General features: G+C 49.7%; 2 protein-coding genes across 2 annotated transcripts in view; both read left to right on the top strand.

The window, feature by feature from the left end:
- EMWEY_00014440 (ruvB-like 2 protein, putative) overlaps nucleotides 1-1,272 on the top strand; it is a gene marked incomplete at both ends in the record, with an annotated part of 3,401 nt that extends 2,129 nt beyond the window's left edge. The window contains 4 exons of the mRNA XM_013477289.1: nucleotides 73-152; nucleotides 363-483; nucleotides 599-660; nucleotides 987-1,272. Coding sequence (XP_013332743.1) covers nucleotides 73-152; nucleotides 363-483; nucleotides 599-660; nucleotides 987-1,272 — 549 coding nt within the window. The remainder of the gene's footprint in view (nucleotides 1-72; nucleotides 153-362; nucleotides 484-598; nucleotides 661-986) is intronic.
- Nucleotides 1,273-4,004: 2,732 nt separating this feature from the next.
- The window catches only part of EMWEY_00014450 (hypothetical protein, conserved), a gene marked incomplete at both ends in the record, with an annotated part of 9,015 nt that continues 519 nt past the window's right edge, over nucleotides 4,005-12,500 (top strand). Inside the window, 10 exons of the mRNA XM_013477290.1 lie at nucleotides 4,005-4,952; nucleotides 5,139-5,521; nucleotides 5,611-7,448; nucleotides 7,557-8,016; nucleotides 8,102-8,189; nucleotides 8,288-9,102; nucleotides 9,271-9,346; nucleotides 9,475-10,203; nucleotides 10,411-10,685; nucleotides 11,739-12,174. Coding sequence (XP_013332744.1) covers nucleotides 4,005-4,952; nucleotides 5,139-5,521; nucleotides 5,611-7,448; nucleotides 7,557-8,016; nucleotides 8,102-8,189; nucleotides 8,288-9,102; nucleotides 9,271-9,346; nucleotides 9,475-10,203; nucleotides 10,411-10,685; nucleotides 11,739-12,174 — 6,048 coding nt within the window. The remainder of the gene's footprint in view (nucleotides 4,953-5,138; nucleotides 5,522-5,610; nucleotides 7,449-7,556; nucleotides 8,017-8,101; nucleotides 8,190-8,287; nucleotides 9,103-9,270; nucleotides 9,347-9,474; nucleotides 10,204-10,410; nucleotides 10,686-11,738; nucleotides 12,175-12,500) is intronic.

Consider the following 12,500-nt stretch of genomic DNA (forward strand, 5'->3'; position numbering starts at 1 on the left):
CCCTTCTGTATGTATGTGTCTCCTAGGGTTTAGGGTTTAGGGTTTAGGGTTTATGTGTTTGTTTATTTGTAGTGCCCTGAGGGAGAATTACAGAAGAGAAAAGAAGTTGTACATACAGTTACCCTACATGATATTGATGTTATTAATAGCAGGTTCGTATAAAAGAAAGGGTTTAGGGTTTAGGGTTTAGGGTTTAGGGTTTAGGGTTTGATCCGGCAGAAGGAAGCATGTGTTGGTGTGTATACAAAGATGTGTCTCCTTAAGTGTCTCCTTTTTGTATATATCTATCTGTCTCCTTTTGTATATTATCTATATGTATATATCTGTCTCCTTTTTATATTGTCTCCTTTTTGTTGCTGCAGGGCTCAAGGATTTCTTGCTCTTTTTGCAGGAGACACAGGAGAAATAAAGCCCGAGGTTAGAGAACAAATTGATGCTAAAGTTGCTGAATGGAGAGAAGAAGGAAAGGCAGAATTGATACCTGTAAGTTAATTACTAGGGTTTAGGGTTTAGGGTTTAGGGTTTAGGGTTTGGAGGTTTTAGGGTTTAGGGTTTAGGGTTTAGGGTTTAGGGTTTTGTTGTTGGTGTTGGTGTTTAGGGTGTGTTGTTTATTGACGAAGTTCACATGCTCGACATCGAGTGCTTCTCCTTCCTTAACAGGTCTGGTGCTGCTGCTGTTGCTGCTGTTGCTGCTGCTGCTGCTGCTGCTGCTGCTGTTGCTGTTGTTTCGGCTGCAGCTCTCTGTTGCTTATACATTGCATGCACAATAAAAGCAATATATATATGTATATATATATATGTATATGTATATGTACATGTATACAGTACACGGATGCGTATACGTATAGGTATAACGTATACGTATACGTATAACGTATACGTATACGCATATGTATATGTATATGTATATGAATATGTATATGTACGTACATATACGTATACGTATACGTATACGTATATGTATATGTATATGTATATGTATTTAGGGCATTAGAGAGCGAGGCAGCGCCAATAGTAGTAATGGCAACAAATAGAGGAATAACAAGAATAAGAGGGACAGACTATAAATCTCCTCATGGTATACCATTAGATCTATTAGATAGAACTCTTATTATACCTACTCTTCCTTATACTGAACAAGAAATGAGACAGGTACGTACTCCAGCAGCAGCAGCAGCAGCAGCAGCAACAGCAGCAGCAGCAGCAACTGCAGCAGCAGCAGCAGCAACTGCAGCAGCAGCAGCAGTAGCAGTAGAACAGCACCAGAAGTAGCAATGAATATATGTACATTATAATATATATAATTATACATAATTAAATACCTAATTAACTAAATAAAATAAATAAATAAATAAATAAATAAAATAAATAAATAAAATTAATTAATTATAATTATTTATTGTATATATGTATACAGATAATAGAATTACGTGCAGAAGAAGAAGATATAAATATAGATGAAGAATCTATACAATTAATATGCCGTATAGGTATAGAGGTGTCCCTTCGTTATTCATTACATTTATTAAGTGTCTCCTTTTTAATAGCAAAAAGAAGAAAAAATAATATTATTAATATACAAGATGTAAGAAAAGCTTATTCTCTTTTCCTTGATGTTAAGAGGAGTACTCAATATCTACTAGTAAGTTATTTATTTATTTATTTATTTATTTATTTATTTATTTTATTTATTTATTTATTTATTTATTTTTTTCTCCTTTTTCTTCTCTCTTTATTGATGTATCTTATTCTCTTTTTCTTGATGTTAAGAGAAGTACACAATATTTATTGGTATGTTATTCTCCTTATTTATTTATTTATTTATTTATTTATTTTATTTATTTATTTATTTATTTATTTTATTTGTTTATTTATTTATTTTATTTATTTATTTATTTTCCTATTTTTGTTATTTTTACGTTTTTTTTAATTCGTGATTTTTTTGTCTCTTTTTGTTGATGTTATCTGCTTGCTGCTGCTGCATCTGCTGCAGCAGCAGCAGCAGCAGCAGCAGTAGCAGCAGGTGCAGCAAGTGTCTCCTTTATTGTCTCCTTTTTCTTCTTTATTATACAGGAGTACCAGAGGGAATTTATGTTCTCTGAATTAAATGATCAAGAAAAAGGAGACACTTCTTTGGAGGCAATTGAGGCTGACGCACCACCTAAGCAGCAATAATAAATTAGTACCCTTTCTTGGGGGGCCCCCCTTTCTACTTGGGGGCCCCACCCCCGACTAATAATAGTTCTTTGTCCCCTTGGGGTCCCTCTAATAACTCTCTCCTTTCCCCTTGGGGGGACCCTACTAACTTCCTGTCTCCTTGGCTTCTCTCCTGGGGGGCCCCCACTTGAATACCTATAATTCCACAGTAGGGTACTCCTCCCTCTTAGGGAGGGCCCCTGTGGGTACTAATTACCCCGCTTAGAGGGGCCCCTTTGGGTACTAACTACCTACTCATAGTGGCCTCCTTTTGGGTACTACCCTGTCTTAGCTACACAGGAGGGCCCCTAATAGTTACTAACCTTTCTTAGGGATGGCCGCCCCTTGGGTACCCTCTCATAGGGGCCCCTCATTAATACCCGTTTCCAAAGAGGGGCCCCTTTGGGGGCCCCCCTCAAGGGGCCCCCAAAGGGGCCCCACATAGGTGGTGTGGAGGTATCTTTATAATTTTGTTTGTCCCCTTTTAGGGGGGCCCCCCTAAGAGGAGGGTACAGTACCTCTTGTTGTTTATATTTCTTTATTATTTTGTTTTGTTATGAACCCTAAACCCTAAACCCTAATTTTGCATGCATAGGGATTTTCTTTTATTGTTCTTTTCTTATAAAAAAGAAACAATAAGGCAGTAATTGTCTCCTTTTTGTCTCTTTTTTTGTCTCTTTTCTTTCCTTTTATTGTCTCCTTTTTGCTCTGTTTGTCTCTTCCTTTTCTCCTTCTCTTTGTGTCTCTTTTTATGTATAAATTTCCCCCCTTATTGTCTCCTCTGTGCTGTCTCCTTATTGACTCCTTATTTTCTCTCCTTATTGTCTTCTTATTGCCTCCTTATTGTCTCCTTGCTGTCTCCTTATTTCTTTTCTTATTGTCTCCTTATTGTCCCTCCTTATTGTCTTCTTATTGTCCCCTTTTGTCTATTTATTCTTTCTTTTTTTTTTTATTTATTTTTTTTTTTTATTGTCTCCTTCTTCCTTAGGTGTCTCCAACCCCACCATTTTATTATAATAAACACACTGTCTCCTTTTATATAAAAATAATTATTTATTTAATTATATATAATTAATTAAATATAATTAATTAATTAAATTAATTATTATTTATTTATTTATTTATTGTCTCCTTTATAAGGAGACAACTAATAAACACACAACAACCCCACCTTATAAGAGGCACGGGCCCCTCGAGCGCCACTCAAAAGGTCCAACTTGCTGCTGCTGCTGCTGCTGCTGCTGTTGCTGCTGCTGCTGCTGCTCTTTTTCCTGTTTGTCTCTTTTTTTGTTTTTAAACTCAACAGCAGCATCTAGTCTTTCTAATATTGGCCACAGTCACCAGCCACCTGCTGCTGTTGCTGCTGTTGCTGCTGCTGCTGCTGCTGCTGCTGCTCGTGCAGCAGCTGGAACGCTTCCAGTGCGGGCAGCAGCAGCATTAGCAGCTGTAGCTATATCAGCAGCAGCAGCACCTGCTGCTGCTGCTGCTGTTCCTGCTGCTCCACCGCCAGCCCTAAGATGGGCAGCCTCTGGGGGGTCATCCAGTCGTGCCTCCCGCCTTGATGTTCTAATGGCAGCAGCAGCAGCAGCAACAACAGGAGCGACAGCAGTAACAGCAGCAACAGCAGCAGCTGAGATGCATGCAGAAGAAATAAAGGCATGTAATGGTGCCATCAGCATGCAGCAGCAGGCCTGCAAGTATCGGCAACTGCAGCAGCAACGCCAGCAGCAACTGCAGCAGCAACTGCAGCAGCAACTGCAGCAGCAACGCCAGCAGCAACGGCAGCAGCAACTGCAACAGCAGCAACAATGAAGAGCCTTTCTGCCAGGCTGCCGCTGCAGCAGCTTCGAGTATGCAGCAAGTACAAAAGCAACAACAACAACAGCAGCAGCAGCAGCAGTCCAACACGAGAGAGCAGCAGCAACAGCAGCAACAGCTGCAGCAGTGACAGCAGCTCGGACAGCAGCAGCAGGAACTCTTCCCCGGTACGTAAGCTGTCTAGCAGCAGCACCAGCAGACGGAGCTTGGTGCGAGGGAGGAGAGGGATTCTTCCTGCTGCTCCTGCTGCTCCTGCTGCTGCTCCTGCTGCTGCTGCTGCTGCTGCTGCTTCTGCAAGTGGTAAAAGGAGGCAACGTGGGGATCCATTTGCTGCATCTGCAGCAATAAGAAACTTTGAGGTATTTTATTTTAAGCCAATAGCAGCAGCAGCAAAAGGAGTTGTAGCTGCTGCTGCTCCTGCTGCTCCTGCTGCTGCAGCACATCTTGCAGCAGCAGCAGCAGCACCCTTCCTCTCCAACCAGGTAGATCCTACAGCAGCAGCAGCAGCAGTAGGAGAAGCTGTTGCTGCGCTGCCACTTGTTGATGTCCTGCAGCAGCGCTTTTTAAATGCAGCAGCAGGAACAGCAACAGCAGCAGCAGCGACAGCAGCAGCAGCAGCAGCAGCAGAGTCTATGGAGGAAGATGAAGGCAGCAACTTAGAGAGACTAGCAGATGCGCTGCTGCTGGTGGCAGCAGCAGACAGCAGCACGCAGCGGGAAGCATGGGAGAGGATGCGGGAAGCTGTAGCAGCAGCAGCAGCAACAGCAGCAGAAGCAGCAGCAGATACAGCAGAACCTGCTGCTGCTTCTCTACACGGCCTTGAATGTGCTGCACCTCCTGCTGCTTGGCGGCTTCTGTCTGGTGCTCTTTGCTGCTGCATGCAGCAGCAGGGAAGGCAGGCACTCGTTGCTGCAATAGCCTACCTGCGGTTCTTATCGGTGAGCAGCACCGCCAGCAGCAGCACCACCAGCACCAGCAGCACCTGCAGCAGCAGCAGCAGCAACAGCAGTTAGAAGCAGCTAGCTGTGTGTTCGTAGCCAGCTGAATGCTGCTGTAGATAGGTAGCTGCTGCTGTTTGTAGCTAGCTGCTGCTGTTGCTGCTGCGCTTTGCATGCGTGCTGCAGCTGCAGGTGAATGACTGCCAAGAGCTGCAGCAGCCGCAGCTAGATGGAGAGGCGCTGAAGTTGGTGCTGCGGCAGCTGCAGCAGCAGCAGCAGCAACAACAACAGGCGAGGGCCGCTCCTTGGCAGCAGCAGCTGCAGCAGCAGCAGCGCCTACAGCAGCAGCAGCAGCAGGACAACGACATGCAGCAAGAGCGCGCTCGTCTTTTCCCGTGGCTGCAGCAGCAGCAAGTCCCCTCGCTGATAGACATTTTGCTGCTGCAGCTGTTGGTGGTGCAGCAGCAGCTGCAGCACCAAACTTTGTCCTCCTGCAGCAACAGAGAGGCGCTGCGCCTGCTGCTAAGAGGGACGATGGATCTATTAAGCAAGACTGACGGAAACCCTAGGTAAACCCTAAACCCTAAACCCTAAACCCTAATGTATAGGTAAGCAGTGCTTGATGCATGCAGTGTAGCAGTGTGGTGTGTCTATTCAGGCAAGTGCTGCTGCTGCTGCCGTTGTTGCTGCTGCTCCGCGTTAAGGAACTACGCTCCATGCACATGCAGCAGCAGCAACAGCAGCAACAGCAGCAGCAGCAACGGCAGCTTCGAGACAGCGACGAACTTAATGCAAAGGATGAACAGCAGGATGTGGATCAACAGCAGCAACAGCAGGAGCAGCAACAGCAACAGCAGCAGCAGCAGCAGGTATTTTTCTTGCTGCCTCTCTACGAAGCAGGGCCGCATGTTGATTGCCTTGCTGCAGCAGCAAGCGATCTGCTGCTGGCAGCATTACCTAGGCTGCTGCAGGAGCATCAGCAGCAGCAGTTTGATGTTGATGCAGCAGCAGCAGCAAACGAGGCAGCAGCTGGAGCAGCAGCAACAGCAGCAACTGCTGTTGGCAATGAACAGAAGCAGCAGCAACAAAGACAGCAGCAGCAACAGCAGCAGCAGCTGGTCGCCTTCATTGTGCGGGTAGTTAACTGCTGCGGCGAGCTGCTGCTGCCAGAGTTGCTGCTGCACCCTGTGCTGCTGCAGCAGGCCCGCAGAAAAGATCTAAAGGAGATCCGAGCGGCGGCAGCAGCAGCAGCAGCTGCTGCTGCTACTGACGAAGAAGCAGGGGAAGGCTACGATACAATAGGCACATCATCATCATCAGCAGCAGCAGCAGCAGCTGCTGCTGCTGCACCCAGCGCAGCAGAAGCCACACGGCTGTCAGAGCTGCAGCAGCAGCGACAGCTAGCTGGCGACCCTATCATTGCCTTCTTAGCGCACTTTTGCTTCGCGTGTCTCCCCAGCAGCACAGCAGCAGCAGCTGCTGCAGCAGCAACCTGTTTGGTCATCCTTAGGTGCTGTATCGTGCAGGAACAGCTGCAGCTGCAGGAGCACCAGCGGCTGCTGCAGCTGGGCGACAGCACAAGTCTGTTGCACCATATTGAACAACAGCAGCAGCAACAGCAACAGCAACAGGGGGAGCAGCAGCAGCAGCAACAGCAGCAGCAGCAGCAGAAGCAGCGGCGTCAAAGTGTAATTGAGCGTTTCTTGCTGATTGTGTTAATCCCGCTGCTGCATGCATCTCGTTTAGGTCATCGGCTGCTAGGGGTTGAGCTGCTGCAGCAGCTGCTGCACTCTTCTGCTGCTGCAATCAGTAGCAGCAGCAGCAACAACAACAACAATGGCAGCAACAGCTGCAGCAGGAGGGACACACGAGAGGGGGAAAAGGCAGCAGCAGAGACAAACAAGTGTCTCCTAAGGCCTTTCTTCGAGGGTACTGATGAGCTGCTGCTGCAGCTGCTGCAGCAGCTGTTGCTGCCGTTTGCTGCAGCACTTGCAGATCGCCAACCTCTTATAAGAGCAAAAGCAATAGAGGCGCTGCCCTCTGTGTGCGGTGTGCTGCTGCGTGCTGCAGCAGATTCAGCAGCAGCAGCAGCAACGACAACAACAGCAGCAACAACAGCAGCAGCAGTTTCTGATTTGAAGAAGCAGCAGCAGCAGCTGTTGCTGCTGCTGCTGCAGCCTTCTGTCTTTGAGGGACTAAGAAGAAGCTGCTTAGAGCACAGCAAGACGGTCGTACGTCGTGCTGCGTTGCTCGCACTGCAGCAGTTGCTGCCGCTGCTGCTGCAACATCTACCTCTGCTGCAGCAGCTGCAGCAGCAACTGCAGCAACAGCAGCAGCAACAGCCTGCTCACGGGGTGTCCCCTCTTGCTGGAGAGTCTCCTGAGACAATGACAGAGGATGCGCCAGCCGCATCAGCAACAGTTGCAGCAACAACAGCAACAGCAGCAACAGCAGCAGCAGCAGCAGAAAGGGCTGCTGCAGTTCCCTGTGTATGGGGTTTATTTAGTTTATTAGGATGGAGACAAATTAGCGAGAGGTGCAGAGACACCTCAGTTATTGTAAGGAGACAGGCTGTTGCTGCTCTGCATGTATTTGCTGCTACAGCTGTACACAAACTACTGCAGCAGCAGCAACAGCAACAACAGCAGCAGCAGCAGGGGGAGAGGGGACAGCTGGCAGAGCTGCCGAGGGATGGGCAAGAGGGATTGCTGCAGGAGCAGCAGCAACAGCTTGTGCAGGCGCAGCAAACAGATGCAACTGCAACGACTGCTGCTGCTGCTGCTGCTGCTTCTCTGACTAGCAGCATCTGCTGCGCATGGAGAGACTTCGTGCTGCATGCAGCAGCAGCAGCTGACGAGGAGCCCATGGTTAGAGAAAAAGCCTTCGAGGCTGCTCAGCAGCTGCTTCTTACCGACAGCAGCAGCAGCAACAGAAGCAGCAGCTGCAGCGCAGCAGCAGCAGCAGCAGCAACAGCAGAGGCTGCAGCAGACCTGGTTATATGTGGCTCTACTGATGAGCAGCTGGAGACCCTAAGACAATTTTATTTCTTTTGCTGCATTAAGAGGTTCGTCTTAACTTAGGGTTTAGGGTTTAGGGTTTAGTGTTTAGGGTTTAGGGTTTAGGGTTTAGGGTTTGTGGTTTTCTTACAGGGGAGGAATGCCTGCTGATCGCCTAGCGGGGTGTATGCGTAGCTTAGCTGCTCCTGGTGTTGCAATAAGGAGACTCCTTGAGCTACAGGTCAGTACACGCTCCCTATCCGCTGCTGCTGCTGCTGTGCTGCTGCTGCTGCTGCTGCTGCAGTAAGGGGTGTTGCTGTTTTCTTTGTCTTTTCTCAGGGTTTCTTCGATTGGGCCAATTCCCCATCTGGAGACCTTATGAACCCTGCAAGCAACAGCAACAGCAACAGCAACAGCAACAGCAGCGGCAGCAGCAGCAACAGCAACAACACTAGTGAGCAGACAATGGAAGCTGCCGAAGCAGCGTTTGCTGCGTGGCGCCGAGTTGCTGCAGCGCTGCAGCAGCAACAGCAGCAGCAGCAGCAGCAGCAGCAGCAGGACATGCAGCAAGACCCTCAGCCTCTTCAAAACCAGCAGCAGGAGGAGGAGCAGCAGCAGGAGCAGCAGGAGCAGCAGGACGAGCTCTTAGGGGATAAAGCTCTGCTGCTGCTAGGTCTTGTTGCTTCTTCTGCTGCCTTTGCGTCTCGAGCAACTCGTGCTGCTGCTGCTGCTGAGCTGCTGCTGCTGCTGTCGCAGCAGCTGCTGCCTGTTAACTTTATAGCTCCTGCTGTCTCTACACTCTTTGCTGTCTCTAAAGGTCTCCTTTACCTGCCCCACACCGGGGCCTTTACCTCCCCACAGCAGCAGCAGCAGCAACAGCAGCAGCAGCAGCAGCAGGAAGCAGGGGTGGGGGGCAGCTGGACAGACGTGCTGCTGCAGCACACGAGGGAAGGCCTACAAAGGCTTCTTAAGGAGATGATAGGCAGAGCTACGGTGTCTCTACAGCTTCATGCAGCAGCAGCAGCAGGACAACCAGCAGCACCAGCAGCAGCCAATCCTGCAGCAGCAGCAATAGCAATAATACCAGTACAAGAAGCAGCAGCAAATAAACAGCAGCCGCTGCTGCTGCTTCCAGATGACGAAGTCTTCTGCAGGTGCGCCCATTGCCAGCAGCAGCGGCAGCAGCAGCTGCTGCTGCTGTTGTTGCTGCATTTGCTGTTGTGTCCGTCTTTCGTGGTAGTGCTACTGCTGTTGCTGTCGTTGCTGCATCTGTGCTATCTTTGCTGTTGCTGCTGCTGCTGCTGCTGCTGTGTTTGCTGCAGATATTTAACGTTAGCTGGGGAGTTGGCGTTGATGGGTTTGCTGCGGCTGGACGATGATGTAGCAAAGGTTGTACAGGTCGGTGCTGCTGCTGCTGCTGCTGCTTCTGTTGCTGCTCTCTCTTTGTTTATGCTGCTGCTAGCCAGTTTGCTCTTCATGGTGCTGTCCCCACTGTGCTGCTGCTGCTGCTGCTGCTGCTGCTGCAGGCGCTTGTCCTTGACAAACTTCCCTCTGCCATTCAAAGAGTCGCTCTTTCGGCTCTGTCACAGCAGCAGCAAAAGTTGCTGCTGCAGCAGCAGCAGCAACAGCAGCAGCCGCAGGAGGGTAGCCTGGACGACTCAGGGCTGTTGTCCATTACTGCTTCTAGCACATCAGCAGCAGCTGCATCTCCCTCTTGGTGTGAAGCCTCTTCGTCTCCAAGACACGAGGTGCCCAGCACCAGCAGCAGCAGCAGCAACAGCAGCAACAGCAGCAGCACCAGCAGCAGCAGCAGCAACACGGAGTCTCCCCAGGCTGCTGCTCTTCTTGCTTCTGCATTGTCTCCTTTTCGTCCTCTAAGAACAGAAGGGGGAGAAATCGAACCCAACAACAAGAGACGCAGGCTGACGCCGCTGCTGCAGCAGCAGCAGCAACAGCAGCAGCAGCAGCAGCAGATATTTGAGCCACTGCCTCTGCGTGTAAGGACACTGGCTATTCATGTGTTAGGCAAACTTGCTGTTGCTGCAGGAAGCAGCGAGACCCATCTAGGTTGTCAACGAAGGAGGAACAGCACTCCTGCTGCTGCTGCTGCTGCTGCATCAGGAGCAGCAGCAACAGCAAAGGGCAGCAAGCCGCCACTTCACCACCAGCAGCAACTGCTGCAGCTAGCCGTCGAGCTCGTCGCTGCGCAGCTGGAGCAGCACGAACCACCGATGGTCCGCCTCAATGCCGTAGTGGTGAGCTGCTGCTGCTGCTGCTGCTGCTGCTGCTGCTGTTGCTGCTATTGCTGCTGCAACGGCTGTTGCTGTTGCGTCTGCTTCCATATGCTTGCCGGGTGCTGCTGCTGTTTCCCCTGCAGCCTTTACTCTTGCTGCAGCTGCGCTACCGTGCCACCCACCTTGCTACTACTGTTGCTGCTGTTGCTGCTGTTGCTGCTGCTGCAGGTACTGAGCGATGTGCTGCAGCGCCATGGGCAGCTAACGGATAAAGTGCTTCCTCTGATTGTCTCTGCGATTGCCTCAAGAGAAGGGGAGACAGCTCTGCAGCAGCAGGCAGCAGCACATGCCTTGGCTTCTGCAGCAGCAACGAGCTGCAGCAGCAGCAGCAGCAGCAGCAGCAGCACGATGGCGCTGGCGCCTCTAAGGAAGATGGCATTGATTTGCTTATCAAGACTTCTAGCTGAGGACTACGTACGATGCAAAGGAGAGGCTGTCTTAGGGTAAGACACAAACAGCAGCAGCGGGAGCAGCAGGAGCAGCAGTAGCAGCAGTAGCAACAGTAGCAGCAGCAGTAGCAGTAGCAGCAGCAGTGTAGCAGCAGCAGTAGTTGAGCAGCAGCACCAGCAACAGATTTGTCCTTGTGGAGACACACCAAGAGCAACAGAAAACAAGGAATGCACAGCCCATGGCATCTTACTGCTGCTCTTGCTGCTGCTGTTGTTGCTGCTGCTGCTGCAGTCTCTTCTTTTGTCTAGGAGACAAGGACATCTCCGTGCGTCGTCTAGCAGAGTCTGTCTATTTGGGCCTCGTACTCCCACGCCATGTAAGGGTTTAGGGTTTAGGGTTTAGGGTTTAGGGTTTGGGAATTTGAGGGAAGGATGAGGGATGACACTCTGTTGCTGCTGCAGTGTTTGCTGCTGCTGCTGTTGTTGTTGCTGCTGCTGCTTGTGCTGCAGGAGACAGCATTACCTAATCTATTTATAGCAGCATTATGCGCATTTAATGGGGTGTATGTACACCCCGCATGCAAAGGAAGATCAATGGGCACACAGCTACAATTCCCTCTTGATTATAACAAGAAACAGGTTATACACCCTAAACCCTAACCCTAAACCCTAAACCCTAACCCTAAACCCTAAACCCTAACCCTAAACCCTAAACCCTAAACACTAAACCCTAATAGTAGAGCAAAGGTCTTCGCCCAAATAGCAGCACCAGCAGCAGCAGAAGCAACAACAGCAGTAGCAGCAACAGCAGCAGCAACAGCACGGAGCAGAGGCCTCTGCTGCTGCATCGCTGCATTTATTGTGCATTAGCTGTCAACCTGCTGCTGCTGCTGCTGCTGCTGCTGCGCTACTCACAGACGATTTATTCTTTTATCGTCAATTCTCTTTCAATGCTTAGAAGACTGCAACTGCAGCGGTGCGCTGCTGCTGCTGCTGCTGCTGCTGCTGTTACGTCTGCTGCTGCTGCTACTTCTGCTGTTGCCGTTACGTCTGTTGCTGCTGCTACTTCTGCTGCTGCTGCTGTTGTTATTTTTGCTGTTGCTGCAGGCTATTGGTTAGTGGCGTATTGGTGCCTTGGCTAGACGGCGACGCAGAGGGTCATGAGGGTTTGAGCAGCAGCACGATTCTCAGCAGCAGCAGCAGCAGCAGCAGCAAGCCGCTGCCGCTGCCTGTCTCTCGTAGCGAGCCTCTTGGGTGTCTCCTTGAGGACACTTTGCTGCTGCTGGCATCCACAGACTTGCGCGTCAAGGTCGTGCGTGCTCCTAGTGCAGCAGCAGCAGCTGCTGCTGCAGCAGCAGCAGAGGAGGACGGGGGTGAGGAGGGGATAGCTGCTGCAGGAGACAGAACAAGAACTGGCAGCAGCAGCAGCAGCAGCAGCAGCAGCAAAGGAGCAAGAGCAACTGCAGCACAGACAGCAGCAGCAGCAGATAAGAAAGTTGAGGGTCTTGTTGCAGCAATGATGAAAAGAATACTGCAGGCAGAAGTACGTACTGTCTCCTTTTTTTGTCTCCTTTTTTTGTCTCCTTTTTTTGTCTCCTTTTTTTTAGTGTCTCCTTTTTTTTATTGTCTCCTTCTTTTGTCTCCTTTTCTTCTTTTGTCTCCTTTTTTTGTCTCCTTTTATTTATTGTCTCCTTTTATTTGCTGTCTCCTTTTATATAGTGTCTCCTTTTATTATTAGCGGCCCTTTTTACTGTCTCCTTTTGTCGCCTCATCTCCCCTCATACCTCAGACCCAGAACACCCAGCAGGAGTTAGGGTTTCCAGGGTTTAGGGTTTAGGGTTTAGGGTTTCTAGGGTTTCTAGGGTTTAG

The sequence above is a fragment of the Eimeria maxima genome, genomic scaffold (assembly GCF_000499605.1).
Source record: "Eimeria maxima Weybridge genomic scaffold, Emw_scaff112, whole genome shotgun sequence".
Lineage (NCBI taxonomy): Eukaryota > Apicomplexa > Conoidasida > Eucoccidiorida > Eimeriidae > Eimeria > Eimeria maxima.